The 26,625-nt window shown below is 46.3% G+C and overlaps 1 protein-coding gene across 1 annotated transcript in view; it reads left to right on the top strand.

The window, feature by feature from the left end:
- Nucleotides 1-26,625, top strand: part of MYO15A (myosin XVA) — a 1,426,381-nt gene that overhangs the window by 1,219,399 nt on the left and 180,357 nt on the right. The window contains exon 56 of the mRNA XM_078662701.1: nt 22,435-22,529. Within this exon, the coding sequence (XP_078518827.1) occupies nt 22,435-22,529 (95 nt within the window). The remainder of the gene's footprint in view (nt 1-22,434; nt 22,530-26,625) is intronic.

Genomic DNA, 26,625 nt, shown 5'->3' with positions numbered 1-26,625 from the left:
CCCTCTCCTAATTCTGATCTGCTTTCTCCGAGATGGAGACTAGTGCAGCTTTTGCAGAAGATATAAAGAGAGCTACTGTTGTCTTGAAATTGTAGCATCCTTCTGTGACTTTGTCATCTGATCCCTTATTGGATCTGCTTCACCAGGGTGTGACAGGGATTGTACCCTTACTGGCCTATGGAGACTCTCAGTATGATATTCTTTTGGGAACTTGGGCAAGGCCAGTGACCAGAGTCTCGGTTGATCGTGCCATTTCCCATCGCCATCATCTGCTCCGGGCGACACCGTCTGTCTTTCTCAACACCCTACTGCTAAGGGGTTTGTCCTACAAGCTGCTATGACTTCACCGAATCCAGATGTTTCTCCTTTTCTTCCACCAGGTAGAGAATCTATGTGGTTGGATCTATGTGGCCGGAAAATCTTTGCTTCGGCTAGTTTGGCCTTGAGATCATTAAACACACCTTGTGTCTTAGGTAGAGCTACATGTGCTTTATGGGACTCCGTCGCCCATCTGCTTCATTCCCTTCCTGAAGGTGTCAGGGCTGAATTATTTTAGCTTGCACAAGATGGCCTTGAGATGGCAAAGATTAATATTAGGTTAACAATGGACACCACCAATTCTATTGGCAGAGCAATGGCTCGGTCTGTCGCTCCTCGCAGACACGCTTGGTTGCATGAGTCGAAATTTCCTGATAATGTTCATGACAGTTTGAAAGACATGACATTTGACTGTGTTTGTTTATTTGACAGCCATGCAGATTCACTGATACATCACCTCATGGCTGGTCACTTGTAGTATGGCCTTTTCAGGTGGTGTGTTTCTCTTTTATGTGACCACGGACGTGGATCTTTAGGTTTAAGGATTTAAATCCTTCCTCCTTCCTCTGCTGTTTTTGCACTTTGTGGTGTTGAAGTATTAAACACTACTACTTTCTTACTGCGAGAGTGTTTGACTCCGGATTTGACTATTTTAATCTCCGGATTGTCTTTGCAGCTGTGTAGCTGTTTTGTTCTGTTATTTTACTCTGATGACGAGCTTAGTCTCAAGAGTTCATACCCTTTTTAGGTTTCGACTTGGCGAGGGGCGAAGCCCCTCCCAGATCAAAATCTTTTGTTTTCAGTAGTGAGGTTCGGACCGCCTCTGTTTCCAATTGGCTAGCTCCATAAATGGAGGCTAGCCATTGGGAGACAGAGGCTGTCAATCGCGCTTTCTCTCGAAAACGCGATTCGGGGGCGTTTCTGGTGCTTTTTTAAAGCCCCGCCCCTTTGTCCCGGGCCGCGCTGCGATTGGCTGCCGGCCCGGGACACCCCCGTGACGTCATTCCTGGGCCGCGCTGTGATTGGCTGCCGCCCGGGACACCCCCGTGACGTCAGCCAATCACAGCGCGGCCCGGGACCTGACTTGTTGTAGATAGGCCTCTAAATTGTGTTTTTATCTTGTCACTCCAGAACAATACATGCTCGTGAAAATCACTGCTGAAGAGGTCAGTCACAGAGTCCAAATGACTGACTGTTCACTTCAGTCACAGGCAGGATACCCGGCTCAGTTACAAACTCCCATAGACTGACAGTCACCTCATGACACACACTGCACGCTCAGGTCACAGTCAAGATCGGCGGCTGACTGCTCAGTTACAGTCAGTCACGGACACGAGCTGCCCGGGCCAGACGCCGTCCGATAGCGGTCAGTACCAGGGCAGCCCGGTGGGGGGAGGCTGCGGCTGCTCTCGGAGCTTCTAGGGACGGGTGTCCCCGCCCAGAGCGCCGCGTCACTCCCTCTCATTCACATGCACGCTGGAGGAGGAGAGACGGGCACCGGCTGCAGGAAACACTCCCCTCCGCCGAGCGCCAGTCCGCCGGGCTCCATGCACCGACCGGGGGACTAAGGAGGCACAATGTGGCGGGGACCGGGCAGGGCGATCACGGCGTGCCTGCTGCTCACCCAGCTGCACCAGGTGGGTCCCTGCGAGGGTGTGTGTGTGTGTACTGAGAGGAAGCGGCGCCGGCTGCACATGCAGGCAGCCCCTACTGCCTTTATCGGGCAAACCCCCGTGTTTTCATCTGTGGGATTAAATAGCTCGTGCCAGGCTGGTTGTGGCACAGTGATGCGGTATAGTGCCCAGTTGTACATGCATCCATTGAGTGGTGTTTGTAGGGAGACCCCGGTGGTACCTCTGCCAATGACAGTTCCGGAGGACACTTCCTTGGCGAGGCGCCTCATGCAAGAGGAAGCTGGCAGCATCAGCTGCTGCTGGGCCTAACGGGAGCTTTATTGTAAAGTTCATTGTGCGGTGTCGGTCTGGTGGTGTTTGAGAGGGCTGTTGTCGCCTCCAGCTTGGAGCGGCACTGCCCCGTTTTGTCATCGGTGACCAGACACCCAGCGATGGGGGCGTGCGTGTGTGGTCCCCTGGCGTGCTGCCATCATTAGGGATGCGCGCGTGTGCCTTGTTAGTGTTTACATGGGCGATCCCGCGGGATCGATCACTTTTTGCACACACGGGTGTCGGTGGAGCCGGGGCCATCCCTCGCACGTCCTCCGCGCACGCCGGGCTTGGTGCAGGGTCGCGTCTCCGTGCGCACCGGGCTCGCCCCGCCGTGCCTTTGTTCACAGATCGGTGTGACAGCCGCTGAGCGCTGGGCTGTGCCCCCGGTATTAGCGGCTGTGAGTGGGAGGGAGCCGCGCTGCAGGTGCACGTGCGCTTGGAGTGGTCTTCAGGGGGCGGTGGGTTCAATCGGTGAGGGATGGACTAGTGAATACGGGGTGAGGCGTGTCCCGTGCACTAGAGGGGAGAGGTGTTACTCCATGGTGCGTTGGGTTGCAGTCCTGGGATGTGTGTGGGCTGCAAACATGAGTATATGGTGCTCCATAAAAACGGAGGGCCGCTCCTGGGAATTAAACACGCAAATGCTATGTTGTCCCTTGCCTTGAGAGGCACATTTAGTGTTTTCTTGATTGTTAGCCAGTAGCTCTTTGCATTCTGGGACTTGTAGTTTTTTGCATTGTAAGTATGGGCTCGCAATTCCCAGCATGCAAAAGGGGTTTTGACATGGAGTCACTTGGCATCTTTGAGAAGTCTTTCCAAGGGTAAGGGACTGCAGTAGTGGAGAAGGGTGTGCTGTAGGAACTCATTGTTACTGCAAGGAGTGAGGTTAGAGGGCGCCGCGTCCAGGGGAGAGGTGAGCCCCAGCAGGGGAGTTAGAGGGGTCAGGTGGGATGAAAGCGATGGAGGCTTGTTTATATAGCACTTCTACTATTTCTATAAGCACTAGACCTTAGTAAAGTCTTCCATTTTGCCCGTTCTTCTATATTTGAAAACACCAACGATCTCACCCGCTGTCTACACATGAGGGATCCTGAGTGTGTGCGTGCATGTGACTGCTCCAGTGTGTGCGTGCATGTGACTGCTCCAGAGTGTGTGTGTGTGACTGCTCCTGGGTGTGTGTGTGTGTGTGTGTGACTGCTCCAGGGTGTGTTTGTATGTGACTGCTCCAGTGTGTGTGTGCGTGTGTGACTGCTCCAGTGTGTGTGTATGTGACTGCTCCAGAGTGTGTGTGTGTATGTGACTGCTCCAGTGTGTGTGTGTGTGACTGCTCCAGTGTGTGTGTGTGTGTGACTGCTCTGGTTGTGTGTGTGGCTGGCTCTGGGTGTGTGTGGCTGACTCTGGGTGTGTGTGGCTGACTCTGGGTGTGTGTGGCTGGCTCTGGGTGTGTGTGTGGGTGGTATTAATTGCTGTCTGCTGAGCTCGTCCGTAGGGTACAATAGTTCTCACATTTGCGAGAGATTAAGCTATTGGCAATGTAAATGACAATGCCATTTATTTATCTGTTTTCAAAATCAACACATACATACAAATTTTGTCATTTATAATGCCAATAGCTCTAACTTCTCCAAAGGCGAAACCGTTGCATTGTAAATGCTTGTTTGGGTATACCTCTTACTCTACATGGTGTATTGGTTTGCTGTTGTATAGCTTGTTAGGTGTATGTCGTATATTTGTTTTCTATTAAATAGATTTCTCTGAGTACCCTGTCTTGTGTGGGCATCTCCCGGCTACACAGCTTAGTCCTACTTGGACTCCATTATAAGCTATTTTAAGGGCTATTGTTTTGAGTTAATAGTCGTCCTTTTCCTCTTATGATAACTGTTTTGTGGTTCTGTTACATTTACACGCCCTTCTGGTTTTTCTTAGCCAGGGTAATTAGTGCAGTTCATTTCCTCTTCTTGAGCGGACTGCATATTTATTATAAGTGCTTCAATTTTTGAAGAGTTGTGCTGGTAAATTCAAAGTTTATGGTTGTATTCTTTGGAATACATGAGTTAGTGGCTTCCACTGTGTGGGAGGGTATAGGTAATTCCTTTGTTCAAATTTGGAACATGGCAGTGTGAACTCTGTATCTTAAGCTGTCTGGTAGGCAGTGTCTGCAACAGTTAAGGCTGTTTTCAGTTGTGCATCACAGGGTAGGAGGTTTATAGGCTTTATAGAAAGCTATTCTTGTTTTTCTTCTACAATGTTTTTTGCGTATGTTATTTCTGTCTGATGGTTAAATATTACCTGACTTCTTGAGGTATGTATCTAATTTTCTCTGTATTTAACAGTCCTTGAGGAATCATGGCTGTTGCTCCGTGAAGAAGTGTAAATGATATATATATATATATATATATATATATATTGATTCCAAAAATTGCCCTTCAGCATTGGGAGGTCACACGACAGGGCCTCGCCATACAGCCTCTCATGCAGCCTGCCTCATTCCTCATCTTCGTGTTTATCAGAGCAGACGCGTTTCAAGGTTAAGACCTCTTCTTCCTGGGCTGCCATAAATCAAAACACCTGAGCCTCGCATTGCATGATTACCAGCTTTATTTCTTCACTTCACTGCCTCTCATTGGGCGTCAACTCGATACCAATCATTGATGCATGCTGGGATATGAGGTTCGTAATGCGAGCATAATTATTTCACTTTAGGTAAGTTCAAGTGTTCATTTATAAATTAAGGCTTCGTTTGTTTCCTATAGTTGGTACAGAGTCATTTGGCAGGCATATTTAGCATATGAGGCACTGTGCTGAAAAAAGTCTCGGTTTGTACCAAAACGACAGCCTCACTTACTGGAATCTGTGTATCTCCCAGCAATTGATGGTGCCCCTCCCCACGGCCAGGCCGCCATGTAGAAATTTTGATTCCAAAAATTGCCCTTCAGCATTGGGAGGTCACACGACAGGGCCTCGCCATACAGCCTCTCATGCAGCCTGCCTCATTCCTCATCTTCGTGTTTATCAGAGCCGATGCGTTTCAAGGTTAAGACCTCTTCTTCCTGGGCTGCCATAAATCAAAACACCTGAGCCTCGCATTGCATGATTACCAGCTTTATTTCTTCACTTCACTGCCTCTCATTGGGCGTCAACTCGATACCAATCATTGATGCATGCTGGGATATGAGGTTCGTAATGCGAGCATAATTATTTCACTTTAGGTAAGTTCAAGTGTTCATTTATAAATTAAGGCTTCGTTTGTTTCCTATAGTAGGTACAGAGTCATTTGGCAGGCATATTTAGCATATGAGGCACTGTGCTGAAAAAAGTCTCGGTTTGTACCAAAACGACAGCCTCACTTACTGGAATCTGTGTATCTCCCTGTGTATCCCCCGCATCCAAGTCCCCACACATACTGGTGGACACGTGTTAGACCAAGTCTGGTCTCTTAACCACTCCATCTCTTCCATATCAGTGTCCCCTTGCCCATGGTCTGACCATGCCTTTATTTTTTTCTCTCTTCACCTTAACCTCTCAGCCAAGATCCCGCTGGTAAAAAACATCTGGGCACGGAACTGGAACCGTGTCGATCTGACTTCATTATCATCCTCCCTTCTAGTCTCTGCACCCGATTTAGCTGGTTTACCTTTGTCGTCACAAGCTACTGGGATTGACACCTGGCTTGCGGTAGGCTGCAATCTATCAGCCCCCCTACGCCGGATATCAACCAAAAGATCTAAGGAGGCGAATCGGTGGTTTGGCGAAGACTTAAAGGAAAAAAAATTGTCTCTCGGGCGTGCTGAGAGATCATGGAGAAGGGAATATTGCCCCCTACTGAAGACCTGTTATCTTACATTATTGCATGAGTATAAAAAAGCTATTTTAGGAGCTAAAACCGCCTATTTCTCATCTAAAATTCTAACAGCAGAAAATCAATCGCGAGAAATTTTTTCCATCGTTCACGAGTTAGCTTTTTCAGAAAGGAGCATGTCTAAACCTCCTCCCACTCAATCCCTCTGTGACTCTCTGAATTTTTACTTCGTTGATAAAATCTCCAATATCAAGAGCAATATCCCTCCTCCCTCTGCCATTTATGTTGACCCCCTCCCTCCTATCCTTCTTCCCTGTCTAACTTCAATCCCTCCTTTTACGGAAGAAGTGTTTCGGTAAACACTTCTCAAAGTCAAGTCAGGTTCCCCAGCTGATATTTGTCCGGCCCGCATCCTCCAACAAATCTATTCCGTCTGCACTCAGCCCCCGATCACTTTCCTTAACACTTCCCTCTCACAAGGGGTTGTGACTCCAGCCCTTAAAGCGGCCACTATTGTGCCTATTTTGAAGAAACCAGGTGCCGATCCATCTATCTCAATCAACTATCGGCCCATCTCCTTGCTGCCCTACCTGGGCAAGGTGCTTGAGCGCCATGTTGCCTCGGTACTCAGCGCCCATGTGGAGGCTACGGGAGGTTTGGCGTCCTGTCAAGCGGGTTTCCGTCCTAAGCACTCTCCTGAGTCCGTCGTGGTGTCGGTCCTGAACAACCTCAGGGAGGGCTTGGACCAAAACAAACATCAAGCCCTGGTGCTCCTCGATCTCTCCGCCGCTATTGATACGGTGGATCATTCCATCTTGCTTTCACGTATCAGAGCGGCGGGAATCGGGGGCTCAGCACTAGTCTGGCTCTCGTCCTTCCTGCCGGATCGCACCCAGGCGGTCCGACTGGGGGAGTTCACGGCAGCTCCACTTAAGATCACTTGCGGTGTTCCCCAGGGCTCTTCTCTTCCCCTTTTTTGTTTAATCTCTATATCTACCCTCTTATCTTTGCACTTCAGCAGCTGGAGGTCACTGTATATAACTATGCAGATGACCTCCAGCTTGTCTTCAATCTCTCCTCTTCCCCTCACGCTATCTCCAATTTTCAAACTATTATGATTTTTATCAGGGACTGGATGAGCCACAACCATCTGAAGCTGAACCCGGATAAAACCGAGCTGGTGCACACTGGTGGCTCTTCCAGTCCCTGGAACTCTTCTTTTTGGCCTTCCACTCTTGGTTCTTCTCCTGTTCCTTCTTCCACAGTCAAGACCTTAGGTATAAAAATCAACAATCATCTTACCCTTCATTCACAAATCAGTTCTGTCGTCTCTTCTTGCTTTCTGATGCTCCGCACTATTCGCACTGTTTCCCGGGTTTTCTCCCCTCTGGCACTCAAACTCATCATGTCTGCCCTTGTGATCTCCCGGCTAGACTATGCCAATGCCCTATACAACGGCATCCCGGCATATAGCCTACGTAAACTCCAGCTTGTGCAGAACCAGGCAGCTCGGCTGGTGTATGGCCTTCCCCGCTTCCATCATTCTACACCATTGTTGAAGGCACTACACTGGTTGCCTGTTCTCCAACGGTCACTCTTTAAAACTGGCTGCATGGTTTTTCAGGCACGGTAGGGAACGGCCCCTGCCTTCATCTCTTCCCTGCTAAAAGATTATGTCCCCACTAGACAGCTTCGATCATCCTCTCAATCCCTTCTACAGGTTCCTCGCTATAACAGAAAAAAATGGGGAGGTTCCAATTTTTCTGTTTTGGCTCCCATTTTTTGGAATTCCCTCCCTGACCACCTACGAGCGACCAAACAATACTCCCTCTTCCGCAAGGGCCTGAAAACTTTCTTGTTTGTTCAGGCCTTTCCACACTAACTGTCCCTTTTTAATCTTCTGTTCTCATGCCTCCAAAAGCGCCAAGAAACCGTATGGTGTACGCTGCGCTATATAAATATTTTAAATTCAAATTCAAATTGATGGTGCCCCTCCCCACGGCCAGGCCGCCGTGTAGAAATTTTGATTCCAAAAATTGCCCTTCAGCATTGGGAGGTCACACGACAGGGCCTCGCCATACAGCCTCTCATGCAGCCTGCCTCATTCCTCATCTTCGTGTTTATCAGAGCCAACACGTTTCAAGGTTAAGACCTCTTCTTCCTGGGCTGCCATAAATCAAAACACCTGAGCCTCGCATTGCATGATTACCAGCTTTATTTCTTCACTTCACTGCCTCTCATTGGGCATCAACTCGATACCAATCATTGATGCATGCTGGGATATGAGGTTCGTAATGCGAGCATAATTATTTCACTTTAGGTCAGTTTAAGTGTTCATTTATAAATTAAGGCTTCGTTTGTTTCCTATAGTAGGTACAGAGTCATTTGGCAGGCATATTTAGCATATGAGGCACTGTGCTGAAAAAAGTCTCGGTTTGTACCAAAACGACAGCCTCACTTACTGGAATCTGTGTATCTCCCAGCAATTGATGGTGTCCCTCCCCACGGCCAGGCCGCCGTGTAGAAATTTTGATTCCAAAAATTGCCCTTCAGCATTGGGAGGTCACACGACAGGGCCTCGCCATACAGCCTCTCATGCAGCCTGCCTCATTCCTCATCTTCGTGTTTATCAGTAAGTGAGGCTGTCGTTTTGGTACAAACCGAGACTTTTTTCAGCACAGTGCCTCATATGCTAAATATGCCTGCCAAATGACTCTGTACCTACTATAGGAAACAAACGAAGCCTTAATTTATAAATGAACACTTGAACTTACCTAAAGTGAAATAATTATGCTCGCATTACGAACCTCATATCCCAGCATGCATCAATGATTGATATCGAGTTGACACCCAATGAGAGGCAGTGAAGTGAAGAAATAAAGCTGGTAATTATGTCAGACTTACGATCACTTTTTATTTTGTATCACAAGTGTGGTCGTATGTGCTTGTGGCCGACAAGGATTCATTTTTATGTATGGTTTCTTTTTAATGTTTTGATTTTTTTATGATATATTTTGGTACTGCGCTAATAGGTGCAATTGCTTTTTCAATAATATTGTAAAGTGATTTTGGACTGATTTCTCAGTTCTGTTTAGCTATTATGTATACACAGTACACATGGCTGTGTGTATATGTGTTACACATATTTGGTCTTCGATATAAATAAAAAAGAGAGAGAACAGGAAGAGGTTTTAATGTGAGATGTGTTTGCTTCTCTTTTCTTGTTTCTCTTGGTGCCTCGAGCTTGTCCTCAACTCGAAGTCATGTTCAGACTGCTGGACCATGGCACTGAAGGCCATGCGGGGGCAAGCTTTGTAGATCCTTGCGGGCCGGCCGTAGACAATGGCCAGCAAAATTTTGTGAGTTGTTGGGCCACACTGAGTCTCTGGTGACATATGTATATATATATATATATATACACATTTATATATAGACACCAGTCCCCTTTCCCCAAAAGAAAAAGGGTCCGACACATGCTCAGAGTTTTTCAGCAGCTTTTATTCCAAAATTAAGGCGCTCGAGTTTGAAAGTGGTGGAAACGCTTGGCAGACGCGTTTCAGCCAGTCGGCTTTCATCAGTGCCTTGTTCCATCAAGTGATAGCTGTTCCAAATGGGGGCTGGTTTAAAGGAGTCATGTTCCGCTCTCATTGGCCTTTGATGTTAACCCAGCCTCCTCAATCACTTTGGCGCTACTCCATGCCGGGGTTTCATGTATACCATCATGAGTGAAATCATACAGTGAAGCTTCAACTCAAACAGCCCAGTGGCTTCCCAGTCATGCTGGCAACGATATACACTTGTGACCCGCATCAATATAGAGAGTTCAATTTCGGAGGAAAGTCTCATCTGGCAAACTCCTTACGCAGCACTCAAATGCATCCTCTCTCCCCGTCTGGCGTAGCAACTCAGGTGAGTGTCCTTTCCATGCGGGGGGGGGGGGGGGGCGCCGCGCTGTACTTCCATACACTACCAAAGTTTTTTGCAGGTTCTGCACGGAGCTCCAAACCGGGAGGGCGTGCCGGAAAGCGGTTCCTGCTTTACCGCATAAACATAGACACCAGTCCCCTTTCCCCATGAGAAAAAGGGTCCGATTCATGCTCAGAGTTTTTCAGCAGCTTTTATTCCAAAATTATGGCGCTTGAGTTTGAAATTGGTGGAAACGCTTGGCAGACGCGTTTCAGCCTGTCGGCTTTCATCAGTGCCTTGTTCCATCAAGTGATAGCTGTTCCAAATGGGGGCTGGTTTAAAGGAGTCATGTTCCGCTCTCATTGGCCTCTGATGTTAACCCAGCCTCCTCAATCACTGTGGCGCTACTCCATGCCGGGGTTTCATGTATACCATCCTGAGTGAAATCATACAGTGAAGCTTCAACTCAAACAGCCCAGTGGCTTCCCAGTCATGCTGGCAACGATATACACTTGTCCCCCACATCAATATAGAGAGTTCAATTTCGGAGGAAAGTCTCATCTGGCAAAGTCCTTACGCAGCACTCGACTGCATCCTCTCTCCCCGTCTGGTGTAGCAACTCAGGTGAGTGTCCTTTCCATGCGGGAGGGGGGGGGGGGGCGCCGCGCTGTACTTCCATACACTACCAACATTTTTGGCAGGTTCTGCGCTGAGCTCCAAACCAGGAGGTCGTGCCGGAAAGCGGTTCCTTCTTTACCGCATAAACATAGACACCAGTCCCCTTTCCCCAAGAGAAAAAGGGTCCGACACATGCTCAGAGTTTTTCAGCAGCTTTTATTCCAAAATTAAGGCTCGAGTTTGAAATTGGTGGAAACGCTTGGCAGACGCGTTTCAGCCTGTCGGCTTTCATCAGTGCCTTGTTCCATCAAGTGATAGCTGTTCCAAATGGGGGCTGGTTTAAAGGAGTAATGGTCCGCTTTCATTGGCCTCTGATGTTAACCCAGCCTCCTCAATCACTTTGGCGCTACTCCATGCCGGGGTTTCATGTATACCATCCTGAGTGACAATGGCAAGCAAAATTTTGTGAGTTGTCGGGCCACACTGAGTCTCTGGTGACATATATATATATATATTCACGCTCCAAGGTTGTCCACCATGTGAGTAGCACGCGAGCAGCAGCTTTATTTATGTGTAGGTGAGGACGGGGATCCGCTTGTAGACGCCGCTCCGTAATGGATCTGCCCGACGCGTTTCGAAGCTCCATCTGCTTCTCTTCAGGGGCTTTAACGGAAGCGGTGTGCGCACCCGCTACACTTCTCCAATTATATAACTCGCCCATCGATGGGAGGCTCCAGTGAGACTTCTGGGAAGTGTAGTACGGAAAGCACACAATCAAGTCCTGTATGGACTCCACAAGTGGGCCCGTCCTCGATTCCATGTACGGCTGCTACTTCACTGCCGTGACCCCCACGTTAACGGGGTGGTGCATACTCTGCGGCTGGACTGCCGCATATAGATTCACGCTCCAAGGTTGTCCCCCATGTGAGTAGCACGCGAGCAGCAGCTTTATTTATGTGTAGGTGAGGACGGGGATCCGCTTGTAGACGCCGCTCCGTAATGGATCTGCCCGACGCGTTTCGAAGCTCCATCTGCTTTTCTTCAGGGGCTTTAACGGAAGCGGTGTGCGCACCCGCTACACTTCTCCAATTATATAACTCGCCCGTCGATGGGAGGCTCCAGTGAGACTTCTGGGAAGTGTAGTACGGAAAGCACACAATCAAGTCCTGTATGGACTCCACAAGTGGGCCCGTCCTCGATTCCATGTACGGCTGCTACTTCACTGCCGTGACCCCCACGTTAACGGGGTGGTGCATACTCTGCGGCTGGACTGCCGCATATAGATTCACGCTCCAAGGTTGTCCACCATGTGAGTAGCACGCGAGCAGCAGCTTTATTTATGTGTAGGTGAGGACGGGGATCCGCTTGTAGACGCCGCTCCGTAATGGATCTGCCCGACGCGTTTCGAAGCTCCATCTGCTTCTCTTCAGGGGCTTTAACGGAAGCGGTGTGCGCACCCGCTACACTTCTCCAATTATATAACTCGCCCGTCGATGGGAGGCTCCAGTGAGACTTCTGGGAAGTGTAGTACGGAAAGCACACAATCAAGTCCTGTATGGACTCCACAAGTGGGCCCGTCCTCGATTCCATGTACGGCTGCTACTTCACTGCCATGACCCCCACGTTAACGGGGTGGTGCATACTCTGCGGCTGGACTGCCGCATATAGATTCACGCTCCAAGGTTGTCCACCATGTGAGTAGCACGCGAGCAGCAGCTTTATTTATGTGTAGGTGAGGACGGGGATCCGCTTGTAGACGCCGCTCCGTAATGGATCTGCCCGACGCGTTTCGAAGCTCCATCTGCTTCTCTTCAGGGGCTTTAACGGAAGCGGTGTGCGCACCCGCTACACTTCTCCAATTATATAACTCGCCCGTCGATGGGAGGCTCCAGTGAGACTTCTGGGAAGTGTAGTACGGAAAGCACACAATCAAGTCCTGTATGGACTCCACAAGTGGGCCCGTCCTCGATTCCATGTACGGCTGCTACTTCACTGCCGTGACCCCCACGTTAACGGGGTGGTGCATACTCTGCGGCTGGACTGCCGCATATAGATTCACGCTCCAAGGTTGTCCACCATGTGAGTAGCACGCGAGCAGCAGCTTTATTTATGTGTAGGTGAGGACGGGGATCCGCTTGTAGACGCCGCTCCGTAATGGATCTGCCCGACGCGTTTCGAAGCTCCATCTGCTTCTCTTCAGGGGCTTTAACGGAAGCGGTGTGCGCACCCGCTACACTTCTCCAATTATATAACTCGCCCGTCGATGGGAGGCTCCAGTGAGACTTCTGGGAAGTGTAGTACGGAAAGCACACAATCAAGTCCTGTATGGACTCCACAAGTGGGCCCGTCCTCGATTCCATGTACGGCTGCTACTTCACTGCCGTGACCCCCACGTTAACGGGGTGGTGCATACTCTGCGGCTGGACTGCCGCATATAGATTCACGCTCCAAGGTTGTCCACCATGTGAGTAGCACGCGAGCAGCAGCTTTATTTATGTGTAGGTGAGGACGGGGATCCGCTTGTAGACGCCGCTCCGTAATGGATCTGCCCGACGCGTTTCGAAGCTCCATCTGCTTCTCTTCAGGGGCTTTAACGGAAGCGGTGTGCGCACCCGCTACACTTCTCCAATTATATAACTCGCCCGTCGATGGGAGGCTCCAGTGAGACTTCTGGGAAGTGTAGTACGGAAAGCACACAATCAAGTCCTGTATGGACTCCACAAGTGGGCCCGTCCTCGATTCCATGTACGGCTGCTACTTCACGGCCGTGACCCCCACGTTAACGGGGTGGTGCATACTCTGCGGCTGGACTGCCGCATATAGATTCACGCTCCAAGGTTGTCCACCATGTGAGTAGCACGCGAGCAGCAGCTTTATTTATGTGTAGGTGAGGACGGGGATCCGCTTGTAGACGCCGCTCCGTAATGGATCTGCCCGACGCGTTTCGAAGCTCCATCTGCTTCTCTTCAGGGGCTTTAACGGAAGCGGTGTGCGCACCCGCTACACTTCTCCAATTATATAAGTCTCATTGGAGCCTCCCATTGGCGGGTGAGTTATATGAAATTGGAGAAGTGTAACGGGTGCGCACACCGCTTTCGTTAAAGCCCCTGAAGAGAAGCAGATGAAGCTTCGAAACGCGTCGGGCAGATCCATTACGGAGCGGCGTCTACGAGCGGATCCCCGTCCTCACCTACACATAAATAAAGCTGCTGCTCGCGTGCTACTCATAAGGTGGACAACCTTGGAGCGTGAATATATATATATATATATATATATATATATATATATATATATATATATCTTCCACTGTTTTCAATTCACCTTCGTGATTTGGGTTCCAGGAAAAAACAACGGCACACCAGGTAAGTCCAGCACAAAAAAGTATTTATTGTGCACTAAAGAACCAAAGACGACGCGTTTCGGCGTATAGCCTTTATACACTGAGTCTCTGGTGACATATATATATATATATATATATATATATATATATATATACATATCTTTATGGCAAACTTTTATGCAGCTGGCATAATTGAGGAATATCTACACGAGATTCAAATATGTTTGGTTTCATTTTAACTTCTTTATAGTGCATTATGGAATCTTCGGGCTGTCATTTTGTTCAAACAAAATTCTTTATACCATGGAGGTATTATTGTTCATCTTTCTTTGTTGCGTTGATGCTCATTCATCTTGGTATAATGGGAATGAGTTCTGAGAGTCCTTTTTTTTGGATTTTATCAGGACAATTCTTTCTCTGGTATTTCTTTATTGTCGGGAATAGTGTGGATTGCATGGCTTTTGTCGTGCGCTTGGCCCCAATGAGTTCTCTTTCCCCTTGGGGGATAGAGGATATGTCTGATAACTGTCAGATGGTTGTTTTGGGCTTTACCCCTTTTCCCTTAATGTCCGATTGTTTCAGGCCTGTAGGGTTGTTTATTATTTATACATTCTGTGATAGTGATCATGGGTTTTATTAAGAGCCAGGCTCTTGTTCTGCTATTCCTATGTGCATGTGGTCGGTTGTTAATTATGACTGGCTGGTACTCTTTGAGAACTTTCATAGGGTTAGTTCGTAGACCCTCCTGAAGGGCGGTATAGCTATGGTATCTAATGGAATCTAATTCAAAAGTCAAGGAATCTGCAGCTAGATGTCTCTATCAGATGTACAAGTTACTTAACTTTGGTAACGTAATATCTGGTAGAGGCACAGTCTAGCCATGGATTCCTTAATACCCTGCCCATCCTCCCCACTCTGCGAACGACCTATTAGATAAGGGTGATACCCTTTTTCAGTACTGGTTTTCCAAACCGGTGATCAGTGTCTCAGCTAATGTTGGGACTCAACAGACCACTTGGTCTTGCCACATAGGTTTTGTTTAGATGTTGCCATACCATCCATTTCCAACGGTGAGTGATCGTTGGGTGGTGTTTTCTCTTTTATACTGGATTAAACACCAGTGAGCAGTGTTGATTCATTTGGTTCTTTCTTTGAAAGTCTTTGTCTAGTATCATCGTACCTTGTATTAGCACTGTCACTCTGTCACATAATGGTGTGATTCAACAAATAGATTGTTGTTGTTTTTATAGGTTTTGTTTTGCTATTACCATGCCATTCATTACCATTGATGAATGGTCTGTATAGTGTAAAGTTTTTTTCCCTTGCTTGTTGGTTATTCGCCAGGGTGCAGGGTTTCACATAGCCCTGTGCTTTGTTGATTCTTTTGGGGTTTTCTTCAAAATCCATGTCTGGTATTAACATACCATTTGATATTTCTTCTTTATTAATGTTTCAAAGATTTTTGAGCTTTTTGGCACACTGTTTTCACAACCAGTTTCTATAGTGGCTCCACATTCTGGCGTGGAAGGTTTCACAGAACGTGCGCCGGAGGGGACTTATATGGCACTGCTGACGTCACATTCGGAGGCGACGTCATTGCAGAGCCATACAGCATTGTCCCCGGCTCACAGGGGTACTGCTGTAAATTTCTGGATCCAGTCTGATGCCTGGGGAGAAATCAATTCAAGAGTTAAGGAATCTGCGGCAAAGACTATGTCTCTACCAGATATTATGTTACCGAAGGATAGTAACTTGTATTTTATGAACAATTGAGAAGTTGAACGACTGGAGGAGGCGACGGAAACAGGAAAGGATGCAGAAACACTGTGGGAAGCATATAAGGCCATGATAAGGGGCACTATATTTTCAGGGGAAGTAGGGGACAAAAGACAAAGGTGCAACAAACCAGTGACTTGGAAAAAGGAGCTAATGGAGGTAAAAAAAGATAATATACTAAACCCCTCCTAACATGCCTCAGCCTTAAAAGGAGGAGTACAGGATACTCACCACAGAGAATGCAGAGAACCACATTAGGGAACTTATTTACTCAAACGCTCCACAGTAAGGGGTAGCATAGCCATAGTAGCCCCCCTTGCAGATGATATGCAAGAATTCTACTCAGTACTTTAAACACCTCCCACAATGGAACTCCAGGCCTTTGTGGCGGATGATACCAGCAGATTACTTGGGAGAGACAAAACCTAAACACTGGAAGAGGTCCTCATACAAACAGAAATACAGACAGCACTCACACAGCTCAAATCTGGAAAACACTGGGCCCAAACGGGCTACCAGAGCAGCTCTTTAAATGACTGACCCGTAGAATAACAGTACATGCAGACATATCAAAAGGGAGAGCTCCGCAGGGACCTACTAACAGCAATGATAGCAATTATCCCCAAGGCAGGCAAACCAAGAAATAGATGGGACTTCTACCGCCCGATCTCCCTGCTTAAGGCAGATACAAAAGTACTGGCTAAAGTACTTGCAAATAGACTTTGGGTAGTTACAGCCTAGTACACCCAGATCAGAATGGTTTTATATGACACAGATCCACCAAGCTAAATATCTGGCGCCTCTACAATAATATTACAGCAGCTGAAGGCTGGAGAGACCTCCAGCAGTAGCAGCACTAGTCACCCACAAAGCGTTCAACTTCATAGAAAGGCCCTTCCTGTTTCAAAAACTGAGAAAGATGGGATTCATACCCAAATACAGAAAGTGGGTAAAGCTCTAATATACTAACTCCATAGCCAAACTTAAAATTAATGAGACCCTTTTGAGAGACTACCCAATCCGGAGGGGCACCAGACAAGGCTGCCCTCTATTGCCAATGCTCTTTGCATTGGCGATAGAAGCCCTGGCAGAATGGATAAGAGTAAAAGCCCAGGTCTGGGGATGGAGATGGGAAGACGCCTGGGTAGAGCGAATATCCCTATACGCAGATGATCTATTGCTATACTGTAGAGATTAGGAGAGATATTTAAGATACATCGGACATTTTCAGGGCTGGAAAAAAACTGGGAGAAATCCTTGATATTCTGCATGGGCACCTGGACAGCTGAAGTAGAGGTGCCCCTGCCGTTCCACATTGCCACTCATCACTTTAAATATTTGGGACTGTGAATCTAAAAAAGAGAGCATGCACACTTTTGGGACAATTTAGATCTGCTATCCGTAGGCTGGAAAGGATGATAAACACTGGGGGGCACTACCAATTTCTATTCCTGGTAGAGCGGCAATATTTAAAAAGATCCACTTCTGCGATTCACCTACATTCTGCAAAATAGCCGTTCACTATCCCAGGAGCTTTTTTCCAGGGGGGTATATAGAATGCTTCGGACTTTGTTGTACAATCACCTATGGTTCACTCTGGAGAACATGTAACTACAAAGTGATACCGAAAAATAATAAGCAAAACACAAGTTAAGCCTAGCACTGCATACAAACTCCACCAGTAATGATGATATTGAGTCTTAAACAATAATCAAACACACACAATAATTATTAAAACATATTCATTCAATTCTTAAAACTAGAAGCAAAGAGAACTAAACAATCAGAAACTAAGGTGCAACACAAACAAATTGATATATAATACACAATAATAGGCTGCAGAGATTGACTAAGACACCAAAACGATATTTCCTATAAGGGACAAATGGCATATTTATATAAGGCCAAACATTGATTAGGTCTATTCAGGCACTCCATATTATTTACCCAAAAGTTGACATTTCAGCCCAAGGTTAACTTGACCAGAGCCATAATCAGGGCAAAGTGTCACAAGGATATTAAATAAATAAAAAGAATCCTAAACAAAGGACTGTGTTGTCGCAGAATGGCCCACTTTTTTCTCTAGCATTATCTACACTCCAACAATATGTCTATGTCAGGGGTATCACACTGCCAAATAACCACAGATACTATGAAGCAACACAAGTCAGCAGAGTTAATAAATGGGCATAAACACCACTAGATGACCTGGTGGGCTGCCCACACATACTATACGGAGGCAACGTAACCAGCTGCCCCACCAGCAACAGTAACAGTGGTAATCACAAGACATAAACTCACAATAGAAATGGTGTGCAGGAAAAGACTGACCCCCAACACCATGCCGTGGCTTGGTAAGCATTTAGGCCTTTTGACCAAACTGCCTGGTTTCCAAGCATGTGATGCAATTGGGCTGATGACGCTTGGGGATGTATGGGATACAGACGGCATCGTTCCTTATGAGCGCCTACAGATGGAATATAAATTGGCAACAACGCAAACTTTCAAATAGCCTAGGCCCGTCCGTACAGGCTGAGTGCCATGCCCTCCCCCCCCCCACCTTTTTCCAAACAAGAAGAGTGTCTGTCAGGCTGAACAAAGATCAGCCTGGCAGACACTCTTCTTGTTCAGGTCAGTCAGCCAGGAGCTAGACATGAACTAAATGTGCATGCTCCTGGCTGCCTGAGCTGAACTGTGTCAGGTTGAGGATTTCACAGCCCATGGCTGAGTGTCAATCAGTGACACCTCGTCACAGAGTGGGGTGGTGTCAGCACTCTCACTGACCCCATCATACTCTGTGATGAGTGAGGGACTGCCAGTGAGAGAAGGCAGCAGTCCCAACCCTCCTGGGACCTCCGAGTCTTGGGACTGTTGCCATCCCTCATTGGCTGACCTAAGGTCAACCAATGAGGGAAGACAGCAGTTTATATGTGGTGCGTGTGTGGGTGTATGTATGAATATAGTGTATTTGTTAGTGAGTGTAATGAATGGGTGTGGGTTTGGATGCGTGTGTATATGCATGGGTGTGAGTGATAAATATGTTTGTGTGTGTGCCTCGTCTCTCTCACTTATAAAATTACTGTCCGACCATTGCTTTTAAATATATTCAACTGCGACATGCACTACATTCAACATTTCCACCAAACAAGTGAACTCGGGAGGTCTCCCCGTAGAGTGGGGACCCTTGAATGGCAAAATGACAGCAAAAGCCATCTCTGTTACATAAGCCACACTAATGGAGAACACACAGGGCGATCTCTAGAGCTGACGAGCTTGATCGAAAATAGATATAGGGGAACTAGACAATGATGCCTGGAGAGATGCCCTGTCGTACTCTAGAGAAGTTGCCATGAAGCCAGAGTGTCATCTGATTTAGCTTAAAATATTGCACAGAAGTACTAAACTGAACACTACTACGCAAAATAGGAGGAATTGGGAATGTGACATGCATTAGTGTGGACAGAGAGGAACGTTTATGCGCACGCTGTAGGACAGCCCCAAACTTTGACCATTCTTGGAAAGAGTGACAAGCAAACTGGAAGAAGTCAAGGGAGTGACCATTGACATTCAAGCCTCACTGATCATACTAGGAATGTGGCGGAAATCAGATGCAACATCCTATAAAAGACTCCTCACAAATCTAGGATTCCGAAATTGGCAAGAAATGGGGCAGTGCAACCTGCCCAACACTTCAAGGTTGGACAATGGCCATGGATTTATGCAGAACATCGGGGAAAAGGATATACAGGAGATGGGGTTGTCCCCATAATTTTTAAGAAATATGGGGGGACTGGATCAGGAGGGATTAGCGGAACTGAGGGCTGGCTGCACACCATGGAGCTTTACAAAGAGTCACAACCCTACCCCGAAGGGGCTCAAACATGAGTGATGGACCCTGGCCCAAGGACTTAGCAAAGGTGAGAGGGGAGTAAGTGGAAATTATACACTTTATGAATCATGTATAATCGCCTTAACTAACCTGCTTTCTTGTGGTTCGATTGATTTGTATGTTAATTAACAACATATGTCAACTTAAATAATAAAATATTTTCCAAAAAATAGAGTACTAAAATCAATTAACAAATCATGTTAAATACCATGTAATATAAAAAAAATAGGTACCGAGTAACATGTGATATGATCCTTTATTGCCTTTTCAGGGTTCAGGTGACATTTATGAAGTACTGTGGCTTTGGCCTCGTGGTTTTGTAAATGTCACCAGAATCCCTCGATGGCAATATAGACGCATATTACACACACCCATTATGTATTCTCTCCACACATTACCTTTATATTTCTGATGCTTTATAGTGTATTCTGCCTATTTTTGTAACAAGAAAGAGTTAAGAAAGCCAATACCAGCTTTTCTCATACGCCTTGAATGTAATTTATGCATGCTAGCTAACCACCTGCACTGACAGCCAAGACATGACCCTTCACCACCTGTTTCTCAGGGGTGTAACGGTGTCAAGTAACAGTCTACTATCCACACCCACCAATGTGTCATTTCATCTGTCCTTTGGTGGGTCACAGTGGCCAGGATCTTATTTCTCTATCACTGGTTGAGTTTACCCATCTTCCACTTCATTTTCAATGTAGGTAGGTTGTTGATTCCTTACTAAATTAGATGTTCTGAACCTAAAGAAGACCTCACCATGAGCAAGCATCGGCTGTTTGCCCAGGCTCGCTCCGCTCCTGTCAGGGACCCACGCTGCCCCTGCTAAATGCTTGTATACATTACAAAAGCAGGACTTGCCCACTTTTGTTTGTATTTATTAAGAGGCTGGTAACTGCAGTCACTGTTATGTTGTGCCATATGCTGACACTATCTCCAGATGTGTCCCAAGTTATTGTTTTTATTTTTGACTAGCTGTACCCGGCCACGCGTTGCTGTGGCTCAGTCTGGTTAAATGGAAGAGAAAGAAAAGAGTAAGCGCACGTTTCTAATATGTTTAATTTCACAATGCTTGTGGGTATACAATATGTTTTTGTGACTATTGTCTCTATGTATTCCTTGTGGTTGTTGCGCAGCAAGCAAATCGAAAGTGTCTGTTTGGCCTTTCGATTAAAAACACGCGCGTATTGTACACGCGCATATTGGAATCCAATGTTATGTATCTATAAACACGCGCTAATGTTGCAAAGTGAACCAACTCCTCCCCCCTCCCTACATCCACTTCCCGGTTTGCCATCCTGACACCAACTGTCCATCCTAATATATGTAGACTATTGTCTCTATGCGTCTTTTCTTAATGTTGCAAAGTGAACCAACCCCCCCTCCCTCCACCCACTTCCCGGTCTACCATCCTGACACCAACTTTCCATTCTAATATATGTAGACTATTGTCTCTATGCGTTCCTTGTGGTTGTTGCGCAGCAACCAAATCAATAGGGTCTGTTCGGCCTTTTGATTAACAACACGTGCGTATTGGACATGCACGTATTCGAATCCAACGTTGTGTATCTATAAACATGCGCTAATGTTGTAAAGTGAACCAACTCCTCCCCCCTCCCTCCTCCCACTTCCCGGTCTGCCATCCTGACACCAATTGTCCATCCTAATATATGTAGACTATTGTCTCTATACGTCCTTTCTTAATGTTGCAAAGTGAACCAACTCCTCCCCCCTCCCTCCACCCACTTCCAGGTCTGCCATCCTGACACCAACTGTCCATACTAATATATGTAGACTATTGTCTCTATGCGTCCCTTGTAGTTGTTGCGCAGCAACCAGATCGATAGGGTCTGTTCGGCCTTTCGATTAAAAACACGCGCATATTCGAATCCAAAGTTGTGTATATATAAACATGCACTAATGTTGCAAAGTGAACCAACTCCTCCCCCCTCCCTCCACCCACTTCCCGGTCTGTCATCCTGACACCAACTGTCCATCATAATATATGTAGACTATTGTCTCTATGCGTCCTTTCTTAATGTTGCAAAGTGAACCAACTCCTCCCCCCTCCCTCCACCCACTTCCCGGTCTGCCATCCTGAGACCAACTGTCCATCCTAATATATGTAGAGTATTGTCTCTATGCGTCGCTTGTAGTTGTTGCGCAGCAACCAAATCGATAGGGTCTATTCTGCCTTTCGATTAAAAACACGCGCATATTGGACACGCGCATATTCGAATCCAACGTTGTGTGTATATAAACAAGCTCTTAATCGAATCCAACGTTGGGTCAAAATTTCAAAGCAATCTGAGAACAACTTTCGGAGATCTAAGATTTTGAACAAACGAACATTGACATTTTTATGTGTCTGTTCGGGCTTTTGATTAAAAACACGCGCGTATTCGACACGCGCGTATTGGAATCCAGCGTTGTGTATATAAAAACACGCGCGTATTGGAATCCAACATTGTGTCAAAATTTCAAAGCAATCAGTGAAGTAATTTCGGAGATTTGCAATTTTGAACAAACAAACATTTATATTTTTATTTATATAGATAAAGGGCCAGTGCTGCTAGGAAACGAGAGAGGGGCCACACATGACATTTTTGACCCGGGCCCCACAAAAGCTCATGAAGGGTCCGATCCCAGCTCATATGCATTGATAATAAAAGAAACTTCAATTCATTCAACTTACACCTGAAAGATAGATGAAGAAACTGTTACCACAGAAAGCACTAATGGCTCCTACAAATGGGTGCTGTACACATGCCAGGTGAACCTTGAAATAAACAAAAAGGTACAAAGACTAAAAGGTCTGTTTGCTTTGTTTGTACAGGAATTGCAAAGGCCTGTGAGCAGAACCTCAGGAAAACGCTGATGTTTGGAGGCAGGTGCGAATTTCCCAGTAGCATGGAGCTGAAGGCCATGGTGGTGAGTTATGAAATAGGCCAGGTGTTGCGAACTATATCAGAACCAGAAAAAATGTGCCATACATTTAATTAAATGTAGTCATGACAGGGTAACAGAAGATAGCGTCCATTTGTAATTTTTCTCTGGAATTAAAATTAAAGCGTTTGCAGTGTGTTGCTCAAAAACGTACCCATTGTAAATGTAAATGTAAATGTTTGTATTTTATATAGCGCACTTCTACCCGGAGGCCTCGTAGCGCTGTGGAACCCATCCTGGCTTTCCTGTGAAATGTCCACTCCTGGGCACCCCCAAGGTGAAGCCAGGCATCCACAGCGCTGCTGGGGCCGTTGTGGAGATTAAGCAAGCTATTGCCCAGAGTCACAGAGTGGGACCCATGATTAGACTAGGCACCGAGGCGAGAATTATCAGGTCCGGGGAAATTGAGCCCAAGACCCGCCGAGGCGGGAATCGAACCCTGGTCCCGGGCCAGACCTCTGCATCAGAGTCTGCCGCTCTAACCATTGAGCCACACTTCTCCACACTTTTGTCCACAAAAGACTAATGCAGTTGACGAAAATGCTCTAATTTCTCGTATAGCAGGTGGCTCGTACCTTCTCGATCTGCAGGGATGTTAATATATGTCTTTGAGTAGTTGCTTATGATGGTCTATAGGGCATTAAGATTTGGACCCCTAAGCTCAGCACAAAGAAGTTGATGGGTAGGTGTGACAGCCGAAGATGGTGTTTTGGGCAGGTTAATGCAGTCACAGAGTGTTGCTGTGGTAAGGTACCTTATTTGAACTCTCATGGCAGACAGAAGAAGTCAGAGCACAGAGGACTGCGTGAAGAAAGTAGCTGTGTAGCTAAATGCAGTCAAAAGAGCACAATTCCAATAAAATTGTGTTTATGCTGTCTATGGTTCCTCCTCACACATTCCTTATAGGCCACATAAGGAAAGTTATTATCATCGCTAGTCACAGTAGCATCAGCAACGAGCAGACAGAAGGGTACTATGTTCTATTGGCAGCACAGACTAGGTATGGAGCCAGACAGGATCCTTTCTTCTGCTGGAATCTTTTCAGGTTCCTAACAATAGGGTGATGACAGGCCACAGCCCCACAGAAGAACAAATAAAGGGCACAGCCTAACCAGTTGGAAACTTCCAATGACTGAGTGTAGGCCCAAAGTTTTTTTTGCAACTTTAATAGCGCAAACGTGTCCCAATAGCCTCAGAGAACTTTACACGAGCACCAGATTATATTGCACAAGGTTTTATTTTTAAGGCACAGCGAGATTAAGTGATTTTTCCAGAATGATAGGATGTTGAGCCCATGCCAGGACCTGGACCTGGTTCCCCTCTTCCAAAGTCAGCAGCTTTGGCCATTAAGCCACATCTCCTCACATCACTAGGCTCATTCATCTCCTATACCCATAATGACTCAAGAAATCCAGACCATCCCCGCGGAAGAATGGAGTTCGTACCTCTGGGTACAAAGCACACCAAAGGGAGCACGCACCCCTTGGTGTTGTCAGGAGGATTATCTTAGAAGGGGAACTAATCGGTTTCTAATACAGTACTCTCTTTGCCCTTCCACATGTAAGTGTTCAAGGCTCCCCCAATCAGGTTCCCAGACCGTGGCTTAAATAAGTGGGCTCCTCACAAAAGTGAATCTTGTGTAACTGTGTCCTGCACATCTAGGGTAAAGAAGGGAATGAAGATGAGCGATTAAAATATCATCAATTACAGCATCCTGGTCAAGAGATCATGGGGCATTCATCTATTAAAGCAAACACTTCTGACAATCTCCATTAGCTTTAGAATAAAGACTGCATGAGTCATCTTCAGTTGAATGAACTCCTGGTAGATGGCCTAACAATCCCCCAGCCCTTATGGACCTGTGATGCAGTGTGCTGACACAGCTGAACTAGATGCCACAACAAAACACATAGTTCATTAGTTACTGTGTTGGTGGACTAATGTGTTTTGCCATGAAATGTGATCAATTCAGATACTGACATAGAAAATAAAGCAAGGATTGCGGTGATTGACTGAAGGTCAAAGGTACTCCTAGACAACAAGGGAGGAAGAATCTGATAGAAGAACAGTAAGCAGATATGAACGAATACTGCTGATGAGGATTGATGCACATCTGATTCCATTACGTGCAAAACAAATATGTGAGTAGAATAGAGAATATTATTATTATACATTATCCTTTAGAAAGAAGATTGGAAGCAGTAGGCATTCGTCTACTAACTGGAGCAAGCTATCCATGACATGTGTCAGACTACAGTGAGTCCACACACAGCTATCAAGTGCATAACCATCGACGTAAGAATTAAGAACCCCAAACATTAAAACACCATTACGCTTTCTAATAACTTTTGTGCTTTCTTTCAGATGACAGAGTCAAGGTTTTTTCCAAGATGGTTATATTTAGCTCACTGAATTTAAGGCATCCTTTTGGTAAAAAAAGAGACTGAGGGCCTGATTTAGAGTGCGGTGGACAGCTTACTTTGTCACAAACTTGGCAGACATTCCATCCACCGTATTATAAGTGCCATTGGATATAATGCACTTGTAATATGGTGGACAGGATATCCTTCATGTTTGTGATGGAGTAACCCATCCGCCAAACTCAAAATCAGGCCCTGAGTGACTAACTGTAGAAGCTTTTATCCATGGATGATAGGACTACTTCAGCAGACAAACATTTTGAGCATGTATAGTTTGAAGCTGTGTCCAAAGAAGAACAAGAACACATGTATTTGACATAAGATTACTAACCAGAAAGAAAGGCAACCATCTCACTTGGGACATAGTACTGAGAAGCACTAGGAAGTGTTTTTATTGATATAAACTTGTCAGTCGTCTTAGTTTCCAACTATTGACCATCAGCTTGACCAGATTTCAAACTGCTTTGTGGACGCCCAGCAAATTCTCCACTCTTCCCAATCGGGTTTTAGATCGGGACGCAGTACGGAATCATTTTCTCTTTGTTGTCCTCACAGGGGTACAACCCTGATTCCCTTAACCTCGTTCTTAGACGGGTTGCTTCCTGGAGGGAAAGCAACTCAGTGAAAAACCGAGGTTATGGTTTTAGGCAGGAACCCACAGCTTTAGGTCCCAGAATACTGGCCTAAGTCTCTGAGGACTCTTCCAACTCCAACCCCCAAAGTTAAAAGTGTGGGATTCTAGATGGATGAGACTCTTTCTATGCGTCCCCAAGTGGCCAAAGTGGCATCCACCTGTTTCGCTGTGATGGAGTGAGTGAAGAAAATTATTTGGATCATTCCATGTGCAGATTAACACCAGGTGGTGGCTGGGTAACATAGGTGCACACAACATGATATTGGTACAAGGTTATTTTTGCCAAAGGTAAGTAAGCTACTGTCCATTTATCTTGTTTGTTGGTGCTCAGGAGGAGGGAGAGCCACCCAATCATCCTCAGTTGGAAAAGAAACTTCTCCGCAATATGAAAAGGAAATCTCCGAGCACTCAATGAATCAATGATGATGTAATGGTATCAACTGTCCTTTGTTTGAGCTTCCAAACACTTAACATTGCCGTTTGTCTGTTAAGTACCTTGCCAACACGTGTTTCGTCTGTTACTTTAGATTTTAACAGCAGACTTCACCAGGGCCTCAAAAGTAGTCTCAAACTGTACATCAAAGAAAATGCCTGGTACAGTATCCAGTCAATTAAATCATAAATCTAGTATTCCAAAAGATAAATGCAAAGACTTTGTGTAAGACATCATTGCATCAGTACATCTTAGAAAGGATAGCATTCCCGGTGTGTCACGGCTCCGTGTATGCAGACAACACACAAATAATTTTCTCTTTGTTATCCTCACAGAGGTACCACCCTAATTCCCTTAACCTCGTTCTTAGACGGGTTGCTTCCTGGAGGGAAAGCAACTCAGTGATAAAACCGAGATTATGGTTTTAGGCAGGAACCCACAGCTTTGAAGCCCAGAATATTGGCCTGTGTCTCTGGTGGCTCTTCCAACTCCATCCCCCAAAGTTAAAAGTGTGGGATTCTAGCTGGATGAGACTCTGTTCATCCGTCCCCAAGTGGCCAAATTGGCATCCAGCTGTTTCGCCATGATGAAGTG

Source organism: Lissotriton helveticus, chromosome 10, assembly GCF_964261635.1.
Source record: "Lissotriton helveticus chromosome 10, aLisHel1.1, whole genome shotgun sequence".
NCBI classification, from domain to species: Eukaryota; Metazoa; Chordata; class Amphibia; order Caudata; family Salamandridae; genus Lissotriton; species Lissotriton helveticus.
Note: the sequence above shows the minus strand (reverse complement) of the source record. Positions and strands in the feature narration are given on the sequence as shown.